The sequence below is a fragment of the Patella vulgata genome, chromosome 2 (assembly GCF_932274485.2).
Source record: "Patella vulgata chromosome 2, xgPatVulg1.2, whole genome shotgun sequence".
Lineage (NCBI taxonomy): Eukaryota > Metazoa > Mollusca > Gastropoda > Patellidae > Patella > Patella vulgata.
Window position 1 is genome coordinate 57,339,176 of NC_065880.2, and position 27,703 is coordinate 57,366,878.

Genomic DNA, 27,703 nt, shown 5'->3' on the forward strand with positions numbered 1-27,703 from the left:
CACACTCATTATCCAATGCATACTGTTCGCGCCACCAAGTGGCAAAATGTTGAACAAATGAACTATTCACTTTTATTTTCAGGATTCCCAAAGCCTCTGGCAAAATCACTATTGTATACATAAACTGCAAAATTGGCATACTTAATGTCAGTTTGTCTTATATCAATTTACAAAAGATTCTAAGTCGATGGGATATATATTTTTCCAAATATTCAGTCTCGAAATTCAATGCACACTGAAAACGTACAAAATATACCCATTTTCACCTTCAATTTTGGCCATGTGGGACAGAGGTTAAAATTCTGAAAAAGTTTGAGAATGAAACTTCAATTACCCTACTATAACATGCATTAAAGTCCATCTTGTGTATTTGATGGCTTATATTTTTAATTGGCACTTGAAATCTGTGCGGTGATGAAGTTTTAATGGCTGTTATCCAAATTGTTGACTTTTCACGTTGATTTTAAAATAACTTCTAAATGACCTTTACTCCTCAAACATGTCTATTTAGAGTGACTTTTTTGCGTAATATACAAATATGTAATCAATTTGGATGTACATTGTATTTTTATTTTGCATCTAAAATGAACTATTCACTTTTAATGGCTGTTATCCTAATTGTTGACTTTTCACGTTGATTTTAAAATAACTTCTAAATGACCTATACTCCCTAAACAGGATTATTTAAAGTGATTTTTTACATAGATTAAAAATATGTAATCATTTTGGAGGTACATGTACATTGTATTGTTCTAATTTTATTTTGTCTCCAAAATGAGAACAAAATGATTAATACGTTTCACGAATTAGAATAATGAGTTTTGATGATCAGATTGAAAGTATTTCTGAAAGGCTTAGACTCCTCATATTTGTCATTTTAGATCAACTCTTAACATAGAATAAGAATAAAGACTCTTTTGGGATCCAGGGAGTATCGGTTCATTTTAGTTTTGCTTTAAAACAGGTGAAAATGTGTTTTGTCTAATTAGAAAGTTGAAGTACAGCCTTATGTAGTTTCAGTATCTCTAGACGCGTCAAAACTACAGGCCGCTATCCTTAACGCATCGTCTTGATACTATGTATACTAGTTTTTCCTTATACCCTAAGGATGTTCCCTATTGTTTTTGGTGCGCCCCAGACCCCCGGGGCAGAGAGCCACGCTCAATTTTTGCATGTGTCAGTTTGTCGCCTACAAGCCAAGATTCTTAATGGATTGTCTTGAAGTTGTGTATACTTATTCCTTATACCCTAAGAATGATCGCTATTGTTTTTTGTGTGACCAACAGCCAGGGGCAGAGCCACGCCTATTTTTTCTTTGTGTGTCGGTGTGTTTTGATCATCTTGAAAACTTTTCATACTTATTCCTTATACCTTTAGGATGACCGCTATTATTTTTGGTGCATGCCCGACCCCCAGGGGCATAGCAACAACCATTTTGTTTATGCTTATCGCCTAGGAGCCGCAATTCTGAATGGATCATCCTGGAGCGTGACAGTTGTCGGACATGCACCAAAAGTTTAGAATTGCAGTCTGTGGACGATAACACTAAAATCTGGTGTTGCTGTGCCCCTGGGGGTCGGGCAGCATACACCAAAAATCATAACAGTCATCCTTTGGGTATAAGGAATATATATGAATAGTTTTCAAGACAATCCATTAAGACACACAAAGAAAAAATGGGTATGGCTCTGACCCGGGTTGGGCAAGCACCAAAAACAATAGGAAACATCCTTAGGGTATAAGGAATAAGTATGCAGTTTCAAGACCATACGTTAAGAATTGCGGCCTGTAGTTTTCAAGTGTTAAGTGATAGTGTAACAACACTACTGTACATGTACTTCAACTTTCTAAGCAGACAAAACAAGTTTTCCCCTGTGTTGGAAATCAAAATTAAATTGAAACGATACTCCCTGTAGCCAAATGCGTCTATATTCTACAATATACGTTGCTCTAAAATGACAAATATGAGGAGCCTAAGTCTTTAGAACGTAATTTTAATCTGATTGTCCAATTTGGGAAGCGGAACAACATTTTGTTTTCTAATTTGGGAGGCAAAATAAATTTAGAATGGTATAAAGTAGATGCAAAATTATTACATATTCGTGATCAAGGCAATAAGGTACTATAAATAGACATGTTTGAGGGGTATAGGTCATTTAGAAGTTATTTTAAAATCAACGTGAAACGTCAAAAATTTTGATAATAGCTATTAAAACTCCATCACCGCACAGATTTCAAGTGTGAATTAAAAATATAAGACCCCAAATACACAAGATAGACTTTAATGTGTGTTATAATAGGGTAAATGAAGTTTAATTTTCAACCAGTTTCAAAGTTTTAACCTCTGTCCCACATGGCCAAAATTGAAGGAGAAAATGGGTAAATTTTGTAAATTTTCCGTGTGAATGAATTTTGAGGCTGAATATTTTGAAAAGTATATATTCAATCGACTCAGAATCTTTTGTAAATTGATAAAATACCAACTGACATTAACTATGCCAATTTTGGAGGTTATATATACAACAGTTTCAGTACCCTAATTTCAAATGGCCATATCTCCGTGAGTTTTTTTTATCTGGAGCGGTAAAATTTTTGGATTTGTTAGGTTAAGACTATATACTATAACATATATTTTTTATAATTTTTTTGGAAGGGGTCATGTTCCCAACTTTCCGAAATTTGGTCCAGTTGACATGGAATGACCCTTCAGTCACTAGTGTTTATGTCCTAAAAGAAGTTCATATTTTTATATTTTAGACATTAATCAAGCTCGAAATGAAATTTGTGGAAATAAATTATTATGCTATATTATTTCAGATCATGATTTTAAGATTGTAAAATCTATATCCACTACAAGTGGAAGAGGCTGAAGGCCATCCATGTCCAATTTATGCTTGAATAATGAACTACTGCAGTCGTATTTTCTGAAAGACCATGGAACGTACTTGTAGATTTCGCGGTATATTATATAGATATTCAGAAATCTCGAATAAGAGGTCTTTCGTTGAAAGTGTACCGGTAAAAAAAAGTTCCAACAGTGAAAGAAGATCATATCTTACAAATGAAAATAACTTTTGTTGGACATTTGTTGAGGTTAAATATAACCAGGCGTGAACTTTTAGGTGACATATTAAATAAACCAGCGGCTGCCAGGTAGGATACGCCCACATTTTCGAGAGATGGATAGAGAACAAGCCAAAAAGAAAGTGATTTTTCCTACAATCAAGGACCTTAATTCAGGAAATTACAATTCGATATGCGCAAATATCGAAATGAACTGAGAACTTTGTGTCAAGTTTCAACAAAATTGGATAAAAATTTGGACTGATTTACACGAAATTCGAACTCAGCCATCCTTAGGGTGTAACGGTGATATAATAATACGTTTATTTAAATTGGATAAAAATTATGACCTCTATAGGCTCCACAAGCTAAAAATGTGATTTTTCGTTCAATCAGGGGCCATAATTCAGGAAGTTACAGTCCGATATGAGCGAATATCGAAAGTAACCGAGATCTTTGGGTTATAAACTTACATTTCAAGTTTCAACAAAATTGGATAAAAATTGTGACCTCTATAGGTCCACAACCTTGATATACAATATTTTTACGCTATTTGAGAACGAACGGCGGCCATTTTGTCTGTCAATTTTGGGCAAATTTTCACGAAATTCGAACTCAGCCGTCCTTAGGGTGTAACAGTGATATAATAATACGTTTTTTTAAATCGGATAAAAATTATGACCTCTATAGGGTCCACAAGCTAAAAACGTGATTTTTCGTACAATCAGGGGCCATAATTCAGGAAGTTACGGTCTGATATGCGCGAATATCAAAAGGAACCGAGATCTTTGGGTTATAAACTTACATTTCAAGTTTAAACAAAATCGGATAAAAATTGTGACCTCTATAGGGTCCACAACCTTGATATACCATATTTTTACGCTATTTGAGAACGAACGGTTATAAACTTACATTTCAAGTTTCAAAAAAATCGGATAAAAATTGTGACCTCTATAGGTTCCACAACCTTGATATACCATATTTTTACGCTATTTGAAAACGAATGGCGGCCACTTTGTCTGTCAGTTTTCGATGGATTTTCACGAAATTCGAACTCAGCCATCGTTAGGGTGTAATGGTAATATAATAATACGTTTTTTTAAATTGGATAAAAATTATGACCTCTATAGGGTCCACAAGCTAAAAAGACAATTTTTCGTACAATCAGGGGCCATAATTCAGGAAGTTACAGTCCGATACACGCAAATATCGAAAGGAACCGCGATCTTTGGGTTATAAACTTACATTTCAAGTTTAAACAAAATCGGATAAAAATTGTGACCTCTATAGGGTCCACAACCTTGATATACCATATTTTTACGCTATTTGAGAACGAACGGCGGCCATTTTGTCTATCAATTTTGGGCCAATTTTCACAAAATTCGAGAGAGAGAGAGAGAGAGAGAAATGGGGTTTACAGTTTTTTAAATCAGATAAAAATTATGACTTCTATAGGGTCCACAAGCAAAAAACGCGATTTTTCGTACAATCAGGGGCCATAATTCAGGAAGTTAAGGTCCGATATGCGCGAATATCGAAAGGAACCAAGATCTTTGGGTTATAAACTTGCATTACATGTTTCAACAAAATTGGATAAAAATTGTGACCTCTAGTCTATAGTGTCCACAAGCTAAAAACGTGATTTTTTGGAAAAACAGGGGCCATAATCCATGAAGTTTCAATCCGATACATGCCAATATCGAAAGGAACCGAGATCTTTTTTCAAGTTTCGTCAAAATCGGATAAGAATTGTGACCTGTAGAGTGTCCACAAACAAATTGTGGACAGACGGACGTCCGGATGGACAGGGGCGACGACAATATACGTCCACACGAAAATGTGGGCGTATAAAAATAAAATAGTACCAGTGGCTGTAACAAATGGTATTATTATTCAAATCAGCTTTATCAAAAACAGATAAAGAATTATTACAGCTATAGCAAAGAAGAAAAGTTAGAACTGTAGTAGAGATCCTGTTGGTTATGAAACTTTCATCTCTTCTTCTAAAGTTTTTGATGGTATTGAAAGTGTCCATAAAGCTCTATCCATCTGATGTCGGTGATGCTTTTTGTTTAAAATACACTTTTTCAAGTGCATAATTCCACTAATTTATGTGCAAAATTAAGGTTCCAATATCAGTTGTTGTATTGTATGTATAACTTTACTCACAGTATCATATTGTAGAATAAGACGTTATTTAGCTATGGTCCAAATTTCAATTAAATTGCTTAATAAGTCTTGAAGTTATGACATTTTGAAGTTGTGACTCAATTATTCACAGAAGTGGCATTTTTCCGTGGTCAAAATTGCACTTCTGATCATTTTTAATAGTGAATAACATCTTAAAGAAGCTAAATCGCTAACATTTTGGACCTAGAAATTGACAAAAGTGGGTCGCAACGCATATAATACTGTAATATGAATGTATATAAACTGATTTACATTCAATAGTTTCCGTTTTTACTCCAATTTCATATCAGTTATGTTCGGCAAAATGAGCCAGCAGTCTCAAGCGAGTGCAAATTTCTAGCGTCTGGTTATTCCAGTCTACATACGCCGTTTGATATGGTGCGATGTGTCTAGCCTCGTCCCAATCTGAAAGACAGACTCACCCTACCTGCAGAGAAGTGACTCTGACACAGTGAATAGCCATGATATCCATATGACGTTATCTAAACGTCACAGGTCATGAGGTCACATCAACAAACAAATGTAAACACCATCGTTATGCTCATTATCAACATTACAAGACACAATGTTACATTGTAAACAATAGCCTTCTTGCAGCCTTCAGGACTGTATAATCCGTACAGAACGTCTTATCGCTTCTTCCAAGGATTTTTCACTAAAATAACATCATCTACAACTCTAGATTTGACGTCGGCATATTGGCACTATTTTGTGCTTCGGTCGTGTCTATTTCAGATATACACAATCAATTCTGTTAATGTTTTTAGCGTGGGAATTGACTAAAAGTTAATTTATTTCAGTTCTAAACAAAAATTTAAAACTTTAACGCAATTTTAAAAAAATAGCCAAATTCTGGCTGGGATTACTGAGCAAAATGGCCATTCACTGTATACGTGCGAAAAAAAAGCCAGCTACCATTTAATTTTCGTACGTTAATTACGTACGGCCTCGTCCCTCGAGTCTCTTGATACAACTGGGGCTGAAGCACATTATGGTACACGATTCGTGTACCAATGGTAAAATGTTTATTTTGTCTTAAATAGTGGATATCAAAAGCCCATCTTTTTCCGGTCAGATCACAACATGAATGTTGATGTAATTTGACAAATAAATCGTGTTTTCAATGTTGAAGATTTTTGATGATATTGAGTTAGAGACTTAGCTCCTTTAACTTGCATTGCAAGAAAGCTTGAAAAAATTAGCATTAAATTATATAACTTTTTCTGTAGAAAAAAGCTGAAAAACCTTAAATTTATATTTGCATAAAAACTTATTGCATACCGAAGTAGGGCTTCAGACTTATTCGCACTATGTAATTTTGTCATTATTTTCATTTATAAAAGCTTATTTCAACAAAAGTTACTTGAAATAGTCATAATACATTTAGTTTTTGTATAGAATGTACTCTATGTATTTCATTAAGTTGAAAATAATACCTATTTGCATGTTTATGCAACTCTCAATTGCATATCAAAATGGCCCATTTTAGCGAATTTATGCAATTAGTTCAAAATGAGACCTTTAAAAATGAATATCTTGGGAACTAATCAAGATATTTTGTTAAATGTTTTTTGTTGGGCTTCTGTTGGTGGCTACTTTCATGATAACCTATCAGATATCAGAAATAATAAGAAATGAATTTTGGCTGCTGGTACCTAGTGCAAGTACATTGTACTTAACTGTTTTAGACGATAGCACGTGCTAGAGTCGAATGCGATTATTTAGCAGATGGTGTCACTCGCTCGTTGTGGTAGAGCGACGTTTACTGCCAAATAAATTTCAGGATGTCATTTTTTTTACCCTCAATATATAAGTCGAAACAGAGTATTAAGACGAATGCCGGACTTCTGCTGAAAAATGTATCAACTTATGACCCCAAAAATACGGTAATTTTGGAGGAATTTGAAACAGTACGGATTGGCAGTTGTCGGCACGCTTTCATTCTATCGTATTATGACATTAAACGTAATATTGGAGGAATATTACTGACATAAATTTGAATACCGTACGGGAAATTAAATGTGAAAAATAACGAGGTGCGCCTATTTTTTATTACGTACGAATTTGAATATTTTGTTGACATGTGATTTTTGTATGTGGTCTAAAAACTGCCTGCTTAAATAACGATAAGAATTATGTCCCTTTATTTTCGGTGGAAATGTCCGACAAAGAAAATTTTGAAATCCCATCACTGCATTCAATACACCACATTTTAAGATAATCCTGTACCTAAAAAAAAACCCACAATAAATCTTACTTTCTGGCTACACCTTCAAAGGCTTCATAAGCTGTATCAGGTGTTAAATTTAATTTACGAATCATATCATTAAACACATCAGCATACTGTTCATTAATATCATCTCCTATTCTAGCTAATTGTCGACCAATTTCAGCAGATGGGCTGTAAATCAAAAATGAAAAATGTACTAGAATTTTAATCGGAATAACAAACTGTTGCAAATAAAATACATCTAGTATGCATGTATCTCTTGGATTAATCATTGTAAAAAAAAACCCCCAAAAAACCAATATCTTAGTATATCTCCCTTGATGAAGATTGACCAGTTATCATCTAGACTCGATCTACATAGACCTACAACAATATACAACAGGCCTTCACATCTAAAAAATTCATGGGGAGCTCTCATGGGATTGGAAATAAAAGCTAGGTTGCCAGGCAACAGCACATACGCCCACAGCAGCTCAGTCATCCGGAAGTCAACAAGGGTTGTCGCATATTCTTTTCTTTTTTTCAGAAATGAAAACATTTACAACACACTAAAATCTGAGTACGAGTAACAACCCATTTGGCTTCTAGATCTGTCCTATTCTAACATTTAGCATACAAAACATTTAATATCGATTGCCATAATCAATCGGATTAACTTCAGCTTCTAAATTATAAAGTGTCCACAAGATTTTTCAAAGTGATCAAGGGCCATAACTCTGGCAATAATTATCGGAAATCAATGAAAATCAAAATAGGCTTCTTCGTCACATGACCTTAAACTTAAACCATGTGTATAAAGTCAATCAGATATTGACTTTAGCATCTAGAGCGTCCACAAGATATCTTAAAATGATCAAGGGCTATAACTCTGGCAGTAACTATCAGAAATCGTTGAAAACCACTAGACTTCTTCGTCTTATGACCTTAAACACTGTGTCAATCAGATATTAATTTTAGCCTCCACGAGTTTTTCAAAGTGCTCAAGGGTTCTGGCAGTAATTATCGGAAATTGTTGAAAATCAATAGGCTTCTTTGTCTCATGACCTTAAACACTGTGTATCAATTTAAAGTCAATCGGATATTAGCTTTAGCCTCCAGAAGCAATTGTGGATGCCGGACCGACTGATGGGTGTGACGACCATACGACCACATTTCAATATGGGCGTATAAAAATTAAAAATCTCTCTCCTGGAATTGAGGACAGGGGATGACATTAGCAATCATATGTAATGCAGTTTATATGTATTGCTATTATCATATTTCTTTTATATTTTAAATAAAATAGATGCACCTTGATATTTTCTATATTCATTCAATTCATGTACCGACTCTTAAGTTCATGTCAATAATATTCCTCAATAATTACCTACTTTCGTTTATTCGATAGATATGAAATACATATTTAAAATTCATTGATAGCTAAACTTAAAATGACTCGTCTAAAGACATGGCAATCAACTTCCACACATTATCAGGTCTTGTTTGCTATTCGCGCCCATGTCAAGTCTGAAGTTTTCAAGCCTAAATTAACCATTTTATTATATTTGTAGTATGAAATGCCTTATATTTTATATGGCAGACCGGTGCTGCCTTATATGGTAATAAAACTTCAAAGTGTAGTAGTTTCATGCAAGATTGCAGGATAATGCTGTTATGGCAACAAAAGTTGTGCATTATGGATTTGCAGAAAATTAGTTAACTGCTGTTTATTAATAGCTAATAACAGGGTGCGCTTTCAGATTGGGTACATATTTGGTGCGTACGGCACATTTAGTTGCCCAATGAATGTATCTTTGGGGTAGAAAATTATTATTAAACTAGTGTGATGGCGATTAACGTACGTGACTGATTCTTAAAAAAGAAAATAATAACAGATTAAAATAAGAAGTAAAGATCTATAACACCCGCTGAGGCCTGCTACAATTTGATCTTACCATAAATTGAAATAATTATCAGGTGACACCACGAATTTGAAACTTGAGGCTGGCACGCCAATATTCCACTTCACATCCCTATGTACAATGAGGGAAGTGTATTAGACTTAATTTTGGTAATATCTTAAAAATATCTTATTTGACAATTTAAAACAATACCTGTACCTCTGTGGTGTTGGACTAATATTGGTTAGTTCTACTGGAACTGAAGGCATATTGTCATATTCTTGTCTTATCTGATCCTGTCTATAGGATTGAAATATAAAGTTTCTAAACACATCCGATGTCTGCTGTCTAACATGTTCTTCTGTGTCTGGTAAGAGAGTACTTGGTGGTCTCGGCATTCTATGTCGTGGAGATCTAGGAGGACGCATAAATTCATCAGGTTCCGATCTCCCACCTGCTCCATCCCAACCTGCCATGATGCTGCAGCTACAAACCTCTTGAATTTTACTGTAGTTACATGATTAGTATAAATCACTTATTACATGTATCCCGTAATTCTTCCTACTAAAATAAAACAAACATTATGATCAAGAACATTTTTTGAAGCGTATTTAGTGTTTTCAACTGCTGAATGGATTTAAACATCCACTAGATTAAACCAGCGGTTGCCAGGCAAGATACGCCCACATTTTGCAAGAGAGAGAGTGGGGAACAAGCAAAATAACATATATTTTAAGTTTCATTAAGATCGGATAAAAATTGTGACTTTTAGAGAGGGTCCACAACATTGGTTTTACATACTTTTACACAATTTGTGTACAAGTATCCAATTTTCACAAATTTCGATCACAACCATCGTTAGGGTGTAACAGTGATATATTTAAACCTTTTGTTTTTTAAATCAGATAATCAGCAGCTGCCAGGCAGGATACGCCCACATTTTGCAAGATGGATAGAGAACAAGCTAAAAACAAATGGGATTTTTTGTACAATCAGGGGCAATAATCAAGAGAGTTATGGTCTTACATAGTCAAATATCAAAAGGGACTGATATCTTTGGGATATAAAGATATATTTTAAGTTTCATCAGAATCGGATAAAAACCTTCGTATTGCATAGTTTTACACAATTTGCGTACAAAGAGCGGCCATTTTGTTGGGCAGTTTCATTTTGATTTTCCCGAAATTCGAATTCAACCTTCATTATGGTGGAATGGTAAAGTACATGTATTTAAACAGTTTTTAAAATCAGAAAAAAAAGGCCATTTTTCAAACAATCAGGGGCCATAATTCAGGAAGTTACGGTCCGATATGCGTGAATATCGAAAGGAACCGAGATCTTTGGGTTATAAAAATATATTTCAAGTTTCAACAAAATCGGATAAAAATTGTGACCTCTATAGGGTCCACAACCTTGATATACCTTATTTTTACGCTATTTGAGAACGAACGGCAGCCATTTTGTCTGTCAATTTTGGTCCGATTTTCACGAAATTCGAACTCAGCCGTCCTTAGGGTGTAACAGTGATATAATAATACGGTTTTTAAAATTGTGACCTCTAGAGTGTCCACAAGCTAAAAACGTGATTTTTCAGACAATCAGAGCCATAATCCATGAAGATACCATCCGATACATGCCAATATCGAAAGGAACCAAGATCTTTTGTTATAGATCTTTACTTCTTATTTTAATCTGTTATTATTTTCTTTTTTAAGAATCAGTCACGTACATTAATCGCCATCACACTGAAAGATAGGTTGCCAGGCAACAAAACATACGCCCAAAGCAGCTAAAACGTCCGGGCAGTCAACAAGTGTTCTCGCATATTTTTACTTTTATCGGTAATGAAACATTTATAATACACTAAAATCTGATTAAGAGTAACAACTAATGAAGTAATTATCAGAAAACAATTAGAATTTGTTTAGTTTTTATAAATTTCTGCCCCATGCTAGGGTGACCCATGTACTCACAGAAATACAGTCCACCGCTGATAGTTCGAGACTACCACTGAAGCGCGCACATTCGCCGTGCCGAGACCAACTTTCTGACAGTATGATACTATAAATAGCCCTTGCACGTGCAATTCTCTACAAATCTATCAACTATTACAGCCGTAAAAAATTTATTGTTGACGATTTTGAATAGCAGTAAAATTAAGCTTCTTGGTTATTACAGCAGATTTAGAAATTACGTTCGTTTCATTTTTTAAATCGCTTTATATTAACCGTACCGTTAAGAGCGGCATCTTTTGGTTTAGTACAAATAATATCTCTGAATCACTCGGGTTAGACAGGAACATGATATTAGCAGTAGTTTCATTTTACTGTTACAAGCTTCTTAAAACGATTGTTGAGCTACTCAATGTGCTTATTTCTAAATTCAATTTCTTGTTCTAGCTTTCTGTTATGTTTCGTAAAAAAGTAGTCTTGATTATCCCGACCTGTCAATCAGACGTAGAATGGTTGATAGACTGGTTAAGCGAGACTAATTTCAAAACAAGGGCACGTAACCTATCTTTTACTCAAAAGTGTCTGGATGTTATGGACTACTCTTGGAACCAGTTTTCAGTCTATTATTTCTACATGATTAATGGTCATAGCTTATTAAGTACAACATGATCGTTTATTTAGTGACTATAATTGTGTGAAACTGATTTGGGGCTTGGCATATATATAAATATTGTGGCGTAATTGTCGAGATATATGGAGATATTTATTTATGGTGGGTCACCCTACCCATGAATGTCTTGTGATGTATTCTTCCGTAAATCATCAAATCGGCTGTTTTCAAATGAAATTTTGATATCAAGAGGTGGAAAATGTTCCACGGATCATTAATATGAATGATGAATGAATGAATAAATGAAATGTTGTTTTATGGGACGTCAGCTCCAACCGGGCTATATTGCGCCAAACATATGGTGATTATTTCGAGGCGGGCTAAATTATATCACAGACAAAAAATATATGCATAAATAAAAACAGTATCACAGTAAATAAGATAGGTTGCCAGGCAACGAAACATACACCCACAGCAGCTAAATCATCCGGGCAGTCAACAAGAGTTGTCGCATATTTTTACTTTTTTCGGTAATGAAACATTTATAATACACTAAAATCTGATTAAGAGCAACAACTCAGAAAACCATTAGAATTTGTTTGGTTTTTATAAAGTTCTGCCCCATGCTAACGTTTTGTATACAAAACGTTTAATACTGTATCATGTATTTAGCTGTTCCAAGTCATAAAAATTCATTGTTCGTCCCAAGATCTTCAACTCTGTGTATCAATCTGAAGTCAATCGGATATTAACTTTGGCCTGTAGAGCGTCCACAAGATTTTTAAAAGTGATCAAGGCCCATAACTTTGGCAGTAATTATCAGAAATCTTTGAAAATCAATAGGATTATTCGCCTCATGACCTCAAACACTGTGTATAAATTTAAAGTCAATCAGATATTAACTTTAGCCTTTAGAGCATCCACACGATTTTTTGAAGTGATCAAGGGCCATAACTCTGGCAGTAATTATCGGAAATTGTTGAAAATCAATAGGCTTCTTCGTCTCATGACCTTAAACACTGTGTATAAATTTAAAGTCAATCGGATATTAACTTTGACCTCTAGAGCGTCCACAAGATTTTTTGAAGTGATCAAGGGCCATAACTCTGGCAGTAATTATCGGAAATCGCCAAAAATCAAAAGGCTTCTTTGTCTCATGACCTTAAACACTGTGTATAAATTTAAGATCAATCAGATATTAACTTTGGCCTCTAGAGCATCCACAAGATTTTTTGAAGTGATCAAGGGCCATAACTCTGGCAGTAATAATCGGAAATCGCTGAAAATCAATAGGCTTCTTCATCTCACAACCTTAAACTCTGTGTATAAATCTAAAGTCAATCGGATATTAACTTTAGCCTCTAGAGCGTCCACAAGCAATTGTGGACGCCGGACTGCCGGACGGATCGCCGACAATATACGACCACATTTAAATGTGGGCGTATAAAAATGACCGGAATGCAACATACTTAAAATATACAGCTTATTGAAAAGTGCTAAAAATAAGCTTTTGTGATACATTTTTTTGCAAATTTAATTAGAGAAATAAAATTTTTGACTTTTATACGTTTTCATCATATCCATGGCCATTATTTGTACCAAGTGTGTATTTGTATTTATTGTATTTATTGTATATTTGGTATTGTCCCTTTAACATATTTGTTGTATTGTCTCTTTAAGATTTCATTTTCAAACAAGTTACCGAAAATGGCTACAAAATGTTTAATTTCAGAGCATGTTTCCACTATTCATTTTGGGACACATCCACTGATTTCTACAATACAGAAATGTGGAAGATTAAATATTAACGGCAACGAAGCCTAATTGCGTCAAAGTGGGTGACATTGAACAGTGTAGTATGGTAGCTACAGCTCTCGGGCACCGTCAGCTGCACCTTCAGGGCTGGATTTAGAATAAGAGAGGCCCTAGGCAAACCACCTGAACAGGGCCCACGACATGGACCTTGGGGCCCTGGGACAAGCAACTCGGTGAGAGGGTGAGTCGGGAGAAGTCATGCGGTTGGTGGTTCGAATCTCACTTTTAGGTGAATTTTTCATTTTCGTTGGATTATTTTATTTAAAATAATGTCTATTTGAGAGTAATGGATATGTTTGTTAAGATTGAGCACGTCGAAACTCCAATGGAAGGTCGTGGACAACTGCAGAAGTCAATTCCCGTTGACGCCAGATGAGCCATGAACGATTACAGGCCTTTGAAAGTATTTTTTTTCAAGATATTTTTATAAAACAGATACTAATGTATTTTAGGGCTGGTAGTAAACACTATATGAATGAAAAGGAAAATAAATTGTTAGGTTTTTTTTATCTACTACGGTTAATTATCTCCAAAATAGGGAAATTACAGGTTAATTTCATGGGTTATTGTTTCCTTTACCTAGTTTTTATCAAGTCGATTCCTGTCATTTTTATTTTTTGTATCAAATGTTGGGAGGTTGCTTGTTCACGTGAGCATAAATTTTTTAAACCCACCGCATGAAAGAAGTAGCTATAGGGCGTCAAACTTTGGAGGACGAAAAATGGGGAATTTAGACAGGCTTTAATATACCAGTCCGTATACAGATCTCGTTCGCCAGAATCGTCTGAAGTTAATATTGTGGTAACAGCACTGAGTCATCGATAAACTGTGTGAGTTTGGTCTTTCTGCTACGTATAGTAAAGGTGTAAGGACTTGCCAAAGTTGGTATTTGAGAAAAGACAGATTTTGGCAATTTCACCATATGAAAAATGTTTTTTCAATTTTCTCATACAGGAATTGAAAGATTTATCTAATATTGCACATTTATGTGTTTTGGGACTATCCCAACTTATAAACCAAATTGGTCAAAATCTGTGATTGAAGCCTTAGCACCTTCTGCATGGTTTTCTCACGGACACGCTCTTAACTTTCAAAGGAACTTGACAGTGCTCACAGCCTCACACTCTGGCTGCGGCTCTCGTTTTAAGATGAAAATGTGAGTTAAAAAAGTATGCCCTATACGAGAGCGACACAAAACTTCACCTCTCCTATTGGATCTACAGGAGTTTGGCCAAGTCTCCTAAGAGAGGTTTAATGTGATGAAGTTTGTTTGTACCTGCAAGATCTCAAGATGAAATGATTTATACATGATTTAAAAACGTGATATGGTATAAAAAAGGGTGATTGGGGGAAATCTAAAGCAGCTTTGGCAGCAAAACCTGCTTGATCATTCCCCCTTATATCAACGCGACTGGGGAGCCAGCAAAGGACGTCTTTGCTGTTTAACTGGAAAGATAGTAAGCCAGCGATAAATACCTGCTACTAATGGGTGTTCAAGCTGCTTATTGTTAATTGCTTGAAGCCAGGACAGAGAAATCAGTAAAGATGACGTGCTGTAGTGTATTTGAAGTTTGAATTAACTCCAAGGCCTGAAGAATGGTCTGGAGCTCAGCTGTAAATATGGAAGCAGCAGGTGGAAGTCGGATAGATAAGGTCTCCGATGGCATCACAGTAGCTGAAGCTGCATGTACCCGATCACCATCCTTTGAACCATTTGTGAAAATAGGTTAATAGGAGCATAATCACCATACTTAGGCCTTAGCTCTCTAAAGAGTGACTAAAACACCGTCAAGCTAGTGTCTCTCTTTTTATGTTGCGTAAGATTGAAATCGATCTTTGGGGGAGATATAGCCCATGGTGGAGTGCTAAAGAAAGGGGTATTTGCAATGCTGCCAAGGCCGATACCAGCCTCAGACAAAAGGGCTTGTATGCGAACACCGAATGGTGGAATAACTTAAGTCTTGAGAAGATATAAATGCTCATGATAGGGTCTAACAAGCCAACAGTGAGGCTGATGTCCCCCGCCGAAATCCCAAATTTCAAAAGTATTAAGCAATCAAACAAATTATCACCTATACACTAAGTTTGATCACTCTCTATCATATAGAATCAAAGTTATCTTGTCACAAAGCATCGACCAATGAAATTGCTTAGCTCTGCTTAGCTTTAACTCGAAATGTTAATCATTGAACTCAGTTAAGACATTCACATAATGAACATCAAGTTTAAACATTCTACCTCAATTAAAAGCAGAGTTGTTATGTTCAAAAGTCTTGACCAATCAAATTGCTTATCGATCCTTAGCCTAAGCAGAAAATTCTCATCAACAAACATAGTCAAGGTAATGATATAATGAATCTATTCTCAGAGTTTCATCACTCTCACTTAATCAAAACCAAAGTTATTGTGAACCAAAGCATCAACCAATCAGATTGCTTATCTCTGCTGACCGTAAGCAGACAATATTTATCATCAAGGCATTCACCTAATGAACACCTACACCAAGTATGAACATTCTACCTAAATTACAAGGAGAATTGTGTTCCAAAGTCTTGACCAATCAAATTGCTTATCGCTCTGGTTACCCTGAGCAGAAAATGCTCATTATCGAACTTAGTCAAGGTATTGATGTAATGAAACTATACACCAAGTTTCATCACTGTCACTTAATTAGAACTCAAGTCATCGTGTCCCAAAGCATCAACCAATCAAATTGCTTATCTCTGCTTACCCTAGGCAGAAAATGCCCATCTTCGAACTCCATCAAGGCATTGGCCTAATAAACACCTACACCAAGTTTGAACATTCTAGCTCAATTAGAAAGAGAGTTATTGTGTCCCAAAAAGTGTGACAGACAGACAGACGACACCATTTAAATAGTCCCCTGCTTTCTTCGAAAGGCGGGGAACAAATATAGTGTTAAATGAAATATGGTTCGGTAAAGATGCTATTTTCGTAGCATACTGCAGGGCCAGTTTATAATGTCTGTTGTGTAGTGAGGGCTCATGTGCCTCAATGTATAAACTGTCTACTGGAGATGTACTAAAAATGCTCCTAAACTGGTACTAAAAATGCTCCTAAACTGATTCTAAGTCCCTGGTTGTGTATGGTGTCGAGCTCTTTGAGATACGACTCCTGCACAGACCCATACACAATACACACATAATCAAGTTTTGATTGAATTAATATGCTCGATATAATCGGAGCAAGACCTTAAGGTCTGCTCCCCAGTCACTATTTGATAAGACTCTCAATATATTGAGGGCTTTCAGACACTTCTTTTTGAGGCTTTTTATGTGGGGGATAAATGACAATTTCTTATCAAATATCAACCCCAGAAATTTGATTTCATCCACAACTGGAAGGCGGTTGCCATCCAAGAAAAGTTCTGGATCAGGATGCAAACCTTGTTTCCGACAGGAATGCATGCAGACAGTCTTACAGACAGTTATGGATTTCGAAGAACGAAATCCATTTTCGGTTGCCCATTATTGAAGTGAATTCAAACCTACAATCAACATGTATACGTTCAATTATCCACGTGGTATCATATGCTTTCTCCAGATCAAAAAAATATTGCAACTAAATGTTGCTTCTGGATGAAAGCGTCCCTGATGAATGTTTCAAATCGAACGAAATTATCAAGAGTGCACCTTTGGGACCGAAATCCACATTGAGGATGTTGGACTCAAGTGTACCAAACAAGCCTTCGATTGATCAATCTCTCCATGGTTTTGCAAATACCGCTAGTTAAAGCAATCTGACGATAGCTGGTAGAATTCGTATGAACTTTACCCGGTTTAGGGATGGGAATTATTGTGGCTTCATGCCACGAAGGGGGAAAATTCCCATCAACCCAAATCCGGTTAAAAAGATCCAATAAAATTAAGAGAGTGGAAAGGGGTAAATGTTTTAAAATTTGGTAGTGTATTTCATCTGGACCAGGTGCAGTATCTCGAGCTCGCTTTAGCGATTCCCGAAGCTCTGGAAAAGGTATCATTTTATACCATTCATCATTGTGGGACTTGAAATTAAGACGTCTTTTCTCCTGTTGTGATTTAATGCCTCGAAAGGCATCGGATCAAGGAGAAATTGGAAGATAAATTAAAATGAAAATATACTGGCCAGTGAATTAGGAATATCAGGAAATGTTAGGGTGGTATTATAAAAATTTAGATGGTTAACTGATAATGCGCTACTTTTACCTTTGGCTTTAATCCTACGAATCCTGTCCCATACCAACTTAGATGTAGTACGGGAATTGATCCTTGAGACGTAACCTTGCCATGAAGATTTCTTTATTTGACGTATGGTTCTATCAGCCTTCGCACAGACCATTTGGTATGCCGCAATATTCTCCATGGAAGGGTGGTTCTTTAGTCGTCTGAGCATACGGTCACGCTCTTCAAGAGCAGATTTGCATTCTTCGTTATACCATGATTTATTGAAACGTTTGGGTGCAGCCGTGGTTTTTGCAATCTCCTTTGTATCAAAAGGGAAGAGACACAAAGATTCGAAAAGAACCCAATCAGCCTTATGCAACTTCCACCTCTGGGGTCTTTTGACCGGAGAGGGACCATTATTATCAATCAAGATAGGAAAGTGGTCACTACCACACAGATCTTCATTGACCCTCCAATCCATGTAAAATCCTGAAACAGGACTGGAGAGCAAATGGTGAGATCGAGGGAAGAAAAAGAAGCTTAATGAAGTCTGCCATTTGTTTACCTGTTGTTACCATCTGGGCTATCCCAGAGTGAATGATGACCATTGAAATCTCCTGTAGAGTAAGTTGTGCAACAAGGTCATCAAGATCTCTGGGATTTTATAAACTTGGTGGAAGATATACAGAGGAGAGTGTTATAGGAATATGCAAGGTCACCCGTACTGCAATTGCCTGTAACGGCAAGTTGACGCAGACTCGACTCTGAGGGATATCTCCATTAAGAACAATAGAAACACCTCACCCCCATGAGCTCTACCATCACCAACTGAGTGATGATGGTAACCAACAAAATGTCTAAAAGACAAAGTGTCAGAATTCCTCAAACAAATAGCTAAAGTATTCTACTTTTGAATTAAAAGTTGGACTTCATTAAAATTTGGTTTTAAACCATAACAATTCCATTGAATAATGGAATTGAGCATTGTCAGAGAAATTTTTCGCGGCTTACTGAGTAGGTCCACATGGACATCCACTACAGTAATATCGTCCATCAGATTATCCCCATATTTATTAAAAGAGAGTGATGTTTTTTTTTAACCCTTTGAATCTTTCTCTTGAAATTTTAAAAAATGTTGATGTTCTTTGGAATGCACTATTTTCTCCTTTGCGGATGGAGTACTCTTAAACTGCACCCCTGACCCAGTGGAACTGGAATCAGCTTTAGAGGAGCGCAAGGGAGGAGCCCCCTTGCCATTTTGGATTTTTGTATTGTTTTTTTCTGTTTATAAATATAAATGGCCAGGTTATGTCTGTCTGAACTGATATGGATTTTGTAGAAACTTTAACTACACTCGAAAGAGATTTCCCTTGTGGTGCAATGGGAATGAGTGAAGTAAGTTCTACTTGCTTCCTAGCATCAAAATATGGAATTTTCCGTTCAGACATTACCTGTTGAATACTGTATTGGACATTCGCGAGAATAAGCAAAATGCTTACCTTTGCAATTACCGCAGCAAAACTCAGCCTGGCAGGCAGCCCACTCGTGGCCATCATGACCACAACGAGCGCAGGTGTCTTACTGTGTCCAAATTTCTGACATTTATATTATAGCAGCTATGGGGGTTGGAAATATAAGAATCAACAGGTATATTTAAATAACCTGCCTTGAATGATTTCGGTATGTCAGGACGATTAAAAGTGAGGATATAGGTGCTTGTAGGAATCACCTGATCTCCTCGGCGTACACTAATTCTTTTAACTTGTTAGACGCCATGATAAGAAAATTATTCAACCATTTCATGATCTGTGTGGAGACATCTTGATAGGAATGTCTGCCAAAGTTGTTGATTTGAGAAGCATGGTAACATGCTGCTCCTTTGTACATACTATCAAGAGTGTTCCATTTTTCAATTTTTTAATGGCTTTGGACTCACCGGCCAAGCCGGCAATGCCCTTAGCTATCACAAATGGTGAGACTTGGGATAAGTCAGTACCGTACTAGAGGGGCTCTCAATCAAGAGAAACATCGGCCATGACTTTGCCATATTATTTTTAAATGTTAGAAACATCCTCCGAATTAGGACGTTTCTTTTTTGGTCGTTCATTGATTGGGGTGGGGGGCATTGGGGTATCCATGAACGTAATTTCTTTAAATTCATCCATCATCAACCCCCAGGTTTCTGCCCTGCCTATTAGGGGGAGGTCTAGCACATATATCCAGCGCATGGCCTCAGGGCCAGAAAGTAAAAATTACTACTCTGACCCGATAAACCCAAGCCACTCTATAGAATGTACTATGGACAAAAGGTAGGTAATTGCTGAGTGAATAAACAATAGAGCATTATATTATATAATTGGAAAAGGACACCGGTACATTCTACAGAGCTGAAACGAACAAAGCCAATTGATCAGAGTGGGGCACTCTGACCTCCCTTGTAGGTGAACCATGGGCCAAAGTAATGTGTTGCAGAGAAAGGACTCGCAAGCCAAATCCCCACTCAATTACCAGGATTCCACTCTCCACCGACACGGGTCGCAACGCATGGCAAACACGTTGCCCCATTACAGGGTCATATGACGGGTATATTCTTATATAAACAAAGGGTAAAGTTACCTCTGGGATCAAGATTGTAGGCCTACCTTACTAAAACATGTCCAGTACAAATACCATGTCTACTTCAGTCCGCGATATCACTTCTAGTGTTGAAACTACTATTCGGATATCCGTTAATGGATACAAAATAGGGGTTATCCGAATCATTTTACTATCCGTTACAGTCTTCTGACATTCCGTATGCTCTATATTTAGCCATTTTTACATCTGATTACTTTGAAATTTTCCCCAATGCTATTGATCACGTACGCAGCTTTGAGCATAAATGTTAATATCATGCGTATTATTTAGCGATAGTAACTAATAAAAATATTAATGCAGTGCAACGAAAACAGTAGTCTAAATAAAAAAATATTCATCCATTCCCTGCGCTGGTTTACGCTAGATAGAAGCTATTTCTTGGGTTTACTGGATACAAGTTTACACTGTGTTTAGACTTACCGCAATGAAATTTATTCATAACGACCTAGGTCACGTATAATCTCACTTACTGATTGGTTCAATAGCAGTAGATTATCAGAATGAGGCAAACGACCTTGGCGGAATAAATGTCGGATGTTTTTATTTTACTATTTTCATTCGTGTTGATTGAGCAAAAATGATAAGTGGGAGGGCTGCGGATTACAGGAGTAGTTATACACAAATTTATTCACCTCATTGATTTTTTTGGATATCAAGGATAGTCTTAATAATTGCGGCTAAAGGTAGGCACTTTTTTTTCTTCGCGGCTCAAACAATTGCCAAGATTTCATACTCGGCATACACAGATACTCATAAACATTGAAATAAGTAAGAAATTATGAGTATATGAACTTTTGATGTGATTTTGTTCAAGAATTTCACGTTTCCGAATTATCCGAATAGTATTCGGATAGCAAACAAAAGTATTCGGATCACTAATATTGATCAGATTTTCAACACTAATCACTTCGGTGGAAGCGGACGTTAAATTATAAATAAAGCTATTTCACACACACACACTGAATTGTTATAAGTTACTAGAAAGATTTAGAGGAAGACAGTAGCCTAAAAAATCAATGCCCTTGTTCGTGTTATCATAATGTTTATAGGCCCGAATGCCAACGGACCAGCTCAGTCCCCTTTCAGTTCACTTTGCTCTACATCTACTCTAGCTACGAGAACGTAGCCAAAAAAGTTGAGATATACTGATGTGTTTGTTTTTAGCTACGATTGGATGCCTTTAGTTCCAAGTGGCAAACTCAATTTCTTTATTAATGCATGTAACATCTTTAAAATAAGATAAGTTTATGCTATTATGATTAAACTTACAGAGGCCAATGTAGTGGCACAACTATCGCCTAACTCCAAATATTCGCGTTTAAATTAATGAAGCGTTGTTTTTGTCTGACATTCACCGCCATCGAAATCCATTCATAGTTACAATGCTTTAGATTGCCCTTTTGATTAAAAGTCTTATATTTAGCCCCGCCTTCATGGCGGTCTTAGTAACGGCTTAACGCCTCGTTTTTTAAAAACGACGATTTGTACCCGTTTCAGGTTGGATTATATGCTTAATTGTAGTTGGGGGTGGCAAAAATATTATAAATAACAATAATCAATCGTTGTATTGATTACAAATATGGTCAATTTTGTTTACAAATGCCGGCTGTGAATCGCTCCTGCATGTGCTACGTTGAAGTTAATAGCACCAACTCTTATCTCGAAACACGGAGGGTTGAGAGATGAGATTTGTTATCTACATCTACTCTACTGTGTGAACCGTGGTAAATAATAAACGGATTTCTTTGATCATGAACAAACTACTATACTTTGGTTATTATAAACTTACCTGGGTGATTGAAATTACCCCCGGTTATATAAAATCCATTGTACAACTATATGTCCTGGCGAATAAAAAAGTTCTCTCTTGTAAAATTGAACTCATCACAAACTTTGACACCGAGAAATAACAAAAATGGAAGCTAATTACGTCACTTATCGGGATATATCATTTCGTATCGGGGGGTCAAAGCAAGGCTTGTCTGTCATAACGGTTGTGTATGAATAAGCTATTCCTCTCGGAACCCAGTAATGAGTTTGGGCGTTTAAAAACATAAATACGCCCGTCGTCCGGTATTTTGTTTCCCCTCTTGTATTAACATTATTTGGTTAGAGAGTTTGGTGGGATTATTTCTTTTGAACTATATTTGTTTTACTGACCTTGAATTATTTCACCCTTGAATATTTTTAATATTTCCTGATGAACTTAAGCAGTCCTGTCAATTAACCTCAGCAATCTGCAGTAGCCGAGGTAAATGCCGATGTATTTTACATTTGCCTAGACAACATTAATAGCCGAGGCCATTGAATCATTGAATAGGTATAGGCCTATAACGTTATTTTTTTTTAAATAAATACCAAAAATTATTACCAACAATTAATCATACCGCACACCGGATTAATTATCGGCAGATAGTTCAGTTTCTTTCTATTTCGCTCTGAATATTATTTCCGGTGTGCAAAAAACTATTTAGAAAAATTTATAATCGTACGTGATCAGTAACACAATTATTTTGTAAATTCCCAGCTTTGTTTTGAAATTCACAAGGCAATGTATCCAATATACAATTATATATACAGAGGTGAAAAACAATATTATATTTACGAGTATTCGTATAATTGGTGATATATTCATTGTGAATAAAATTTAGTAGACTGACAATCAATTGTTTCCAAATCAATGTCTTTGTCTCAGTTGCTATTGTGTTGCCCAAACTCAAAAAATCGAAACGGTCGTGCGCTGTTGTGATTACAATATTATATTTACGAGTATTCGTATAATTGGTGATATATTCATTGTGAATAAAATTTAGTAGACTGACAATCAATTGTTTCCAAATCAATGTCTTTGTCTCAGTTGCTATTGTGTTGCCCAAACTCAAAAAATCGAAGCGGTCGTGCGCTGTTGTGATTACAACACACATGATTCAATCTTTACCCCCTTCAACATATTATGATGGTTTAGCTCATGACGTGACATGTGTAATGTTGTGATGGACACTGTCGAAAATACAAGCAAAAACATTGACTTTTCAAGAGATAACTTTTGGTTTTGGTTTGGATATTTAATTGTGCAATGGATTTTATTCAACCGGAGGTGATTTCAAACACATAGGCAAGTTTTTAATAACAATTATTCAGTAGTTTGTTCACAATCGAAGAAATCCGTTTATAATTTACCATGGTTCACACAGTAGTGCTACTGCTAGTTCAAGTTGAAGTTGGAGACATTTCAGTAGGCCTAATGGGTAATAAAATGAAGAAATAGAAAACAGAAAGAAAAAACATTTGTGTTTACCAACTCTGTACTTGAGCAAATAACTTACTCCATAGAACTAGGTTAGTATTCTAGTCCTATGCTTTTATACATACAACAATTTTATGACACACATTCAATGTTTATAAACGCAAAACAAATATGGCGGTGTATAGGAAATGACGTCATGTACAAGACACTAATATCGAGTAAAAACCATATAGATATCCTATAAAGACTAGATAGGCCACAAAGCCAAGTGCGCATCATCAGTAACGTCACAACGCGCCGCCATCTTGAAAGTTGTGGTCTATGTAAACAGGAAGTACTAAGTATAGGGGCATAAGCGGCACAATACTGGATCTTCAATGAGCACAATACTGGATCTTCAATGAGTTACTTTCTATTTTTCACTCGGCAACCGGCTGCAGATTTCACTCGGCCAACTTCGGTTACTCCTCTACACCAAACCATGTTTCCAAACAGAGTTATCTTTCCGTGACCCGCAAATTATATTTTTAACAATGAGTTGAATTCTATAAGAGGTGTTGGAACTGCACAATACTGGATCTTCAATGAGTTACTTTCTATTTTTCACTCGGCAACCGGCTGCAGATTTCACTCGGCCAACTTCGGTTACTCCTCTACACCAAACCATGTTTCCAAACAGAGTTATCTTTCCGTGACCCGCAAATTATATTTTTAACAATGAGTTGAATTCTATAGGAGGTGTTGGAACTGCACAATACTGGATCTTCAATGAGTTACTTTCTATTTTTCACTCGGCAACCGGCTGCAGATTTCACTCGGCCAACTTCGGTTACTCCTCTACACCAAACCATGTTTCCAAACAGAGTTATCTTTCCGTGACCCGCAAATTATATTTTTAACTGGTTTGCTTTTGGCGCAATATTCTGATGTTTAGGCTAACACTGTTTTTAACGGCGTCAGCTTCTTATATTTATTGGGCTACAAACACTAAACAGTTGTCTTTTATTTTCTGAGGAGATTTTCTGACCTTGGTAATGTAAATGAAGTTTGTTACTTTATAGTAGGCTAGTATTTGACTAAAACTGCATAAATCAAATCTTAATCATAGATGTACCGATTGTAAATATTTTTTTTTGCTGACAAAGTCTTTTCTAACTTTTGGGGTAAGACTACTAACTAAGTAGCCTACATTGAAATTAGTGCTAGTACAGTAGAAGTGGTCTTGGCGTCGGGTAATCGATATGAAAACAAGTCTACATTATAATTAGGCCTAGATATCTACCTAGTCCGACTTCATTTCAAGCATTTTATTTATATCCCTTAAGTTGTAGTAGTGACAGTTTAACTACAAGTAAGTACAACAGCAACCAACAGGGGGTCACAGTATCGTGACTCGTGGACTTGTCAGGAGTATAACTTGAGCCTGAGAATGATCAATGAGATACACACAAATGGATAAGTCTGAGAATCAGTTAATAAATCAGATGTAACTTGTAAATAAAGGCACTGTATGACAGTGTATGTAGGCCTACATATGATATATATTCTAAATACTAATAAATAGGCCTAGTAGTATTGTTTTATTAATATTACCTATTTATTAATTAATAGGGTTTCAGGTCAAACTCAAAGTTTCAAATGATCAAAACGCTCTATATACCAGTCAATGCGTGGGATGGCACCAAAATAAGTGCTTTTCTGTCATATTTGAGTGACGTCATGAGTCATAAGCGGTATTTTCCCTTCAGAATCCCTATACTGGCTAGGCCCTATAGTACCAATTTTAAAACTGAATGAAATCCGCACGTTATTGTCAGCTAAGATTTATTAAAATCATAATTATATATTATAGATCTAATTTCAAATATTATATTTAACTAATAGAATCAATTAAGCTTTTACTATCTAATATGTGAATTTAGGGTAGTTACATTATGTTTCTATTTCAGTGTTCATCAATAGTGGTTTTGATTTTTCACTTGGATTGGTGGAAGAAGGTACCATACAATACTATACTACTGTACTGTGTTAGATTGTTCAGCGTAAATTGGTTTCAAAGACCTTTCCAGTACGCCACGGTATTCAGTATAATCTAAGGAAATTAAAACAGGTGAGCAAGTTACATTGTACTCAAATATGGCTTTACAAAATACTAATAGTACTAGTAGAATTAATCTCTCATTGCCTAACAAAATTCTGACTGTTGTTATATGTAGAAGCTATATTATTAAACGAAACATAACAAATATTAAATTCTCTAGATGTGAAGAGTCAAAATACATGCCTCCAATTAAAGATTTGGATCAGATTATTGGGTCTATACAAAATGACAAAGACTTTTATATAGATTTGCCATATGGCAATTTCACTTTGGGAGAAATAAAACGTTTTCGTGATTTTTACATTGCAAAAAGAGTAAGACAAGAGTTGGAAAATGAAAACAAATATGTATTGAATTGGCAACCGATAATTACTACCAGAGTTATGGCCCTTTATCACTTTGAAAAATCTTGTGAACACTCTAGAGGCTAAAGTTAAAATCCAATTGACTTTAAATTTATACACAGTGTTTAAGGTCATGAGACAAGACGCCTATTGATTTTCAGCGAGATCTGATGATTACTGCAAGAGTTATGGCATTGATATGTGAGAGACATCAGTTTAAAGTCGATTCTGGTTATTATAATCTAATGTATGAACTTTGTGTTGATTTTACCAGCCTGTAATTGTGGTATCATAATTAATTGTGATTTTAACATTTTTTTTAGTTAACTATATTAAATGAATTCCAAATGTACGTGTTGGCGAGGGGGTACATTAATAATTATATGTTTTTGTAGTACATGTTCCTTGTTTTATAATAAAACTACGCCCTTTCATTTTTCAGAAGAAAAGTATAGAAAATATTTCCAATTATCTATCTTGAGGTAAATCAGTTTATTATTTTCATTAACAGTTCTTATTTTTGTAAATTTTTATGTAAATCAACTACTTGTCATTGGAGTGCATCTCAAAATTCACTTTCCTTATCTACATAAAGTTTATGTAATAAGTTATAGTGTGTAAATTTGAAGTAAGTTCATATGTTTTTTTATTAATTATTTACAGATCACAGAGATTGAATGCTGCAGGTCTTGTGTTTAGTGTATAGACTAATTGGTGGATGTTATTAACATTAACCTTTTAGCAAAGGTTAGCTTGATGATGTTACTGCAGTGTAGTGGAAGATGTTAACCTAACTTTGGTAGACAACAAGCCTAACCCTGAAGTCAACGATGTACAATATGTCAGTGTCACGGTTCCACTACCAAACGTAACGCGAATATACATGTATTTACTTTGATTGAAATGAGGTCAACTTAAAAATTTGTGTAGATGTGTTATTTGTTGTAACAGTTATATCCATAAAAGTTATATCCATAAAATGTAAATTGTATTTTCTCTATATTAGTATAACAGATTTAACGAAATAAGATTATTTCACTCATGACTCGTAGTCACCCACCATCGTAGAAGTGTCAACATATCGAGAACACGCATTCATGAACCATGATTAGTTGGGACAAATTAATAATGAGGAATACTGTTTTCAAAGGCCTTAAGACAGGAAAGTGGTTATTGGTCACAACATTCATGTGTCACTGCAGGGGAGGGGGTGGAGTCAAATGATAATGCATTCGTGTTGGATAATAAGGTCTGTCATTTAGTGAAGAGGCTTAGCTTCGTTTCCAAGAGTAGGGTCGACTGCATTCCCACTGTTAAGATTTCGAGAAACAGGGCCCAGATTCTCACATCAGATACTTGAACCACAGAAAAGGTTACCTTTCAGAAAATTGGCTCTGTAGCCTAAAACTGAATCACCTATATCTCGGTTCAGAGCAAAGCAATCTGACTGAAATTTCAGCATTTTCTGTTT

At 35.8% G+C, this 27,703-nt stretch overlaps 1 protein-coding gene and 1 long non-coding RNA gene across 9 annotated transcripts in view; one reads left to right on the plus strand and one right to left on the minus strand.

The window, feature by feature from the left end:
- Positions 1-24,035, minus strand: part of LOC126811243 (bcl-2 homologous antagonist/killer) — an 83,268-nt gene extending 59,233 nt beyond the window's left edge. Inside the window, exons 1-3 of one of the 4 annotated variants that reach the window (XM_056098465.1) lie at positions 23,867-24,035; positions 9,583-9,927; positions 7,511-7,654 (exon numbers count right to left, since the gene is read on the minus strand). In XM_056098465.1, the coding sequence (XP_055954440.1) occupies positions 7,511-7,654; positions 9,583-9,839 (401 nt within the window). In that variant the 5' untranslated portion in view covers positions 9,840-9,927; positions 23,867-24,035. Of the gene's footprint in view, positions 1-7,510; positions 7,655-9,582; positions 9,928-22,329; positions 22,653-23,838 lie in introns of those variants that run through there. The other 3 variants (XM_056098464.1, XM_056098463.1, XM_056098466.1) reach the window with 3 other exon arrangements.
- On the plus strand, positions 12,064-27,218 carry LOC126811255 (uncharacterized). 5 transcript variants are annotated; one of them, XR_008785944.1, is made up of 4 exons: positions 12,064-12,087; positions 25,737-25,897; positions 26,675-26,714; positions 26,896-27,218. It is a non-coding gene; the product is annotated as an uncharacterized LOC126811255 (long non-coding RNA). The 5 variants fall into 5 exon arrangements; XR_007675461.2 differs by lacking the exon at positions 12,064-12,087 and adding an exon at positions 24,351-25,138; XR_007675459.2 differs by lacking the exon at positions 12,064-12,087 and adding an exon at positions 24,352-24,823.
- Positions 27,219-27,703: the final 485 nt, after the last annotated feature.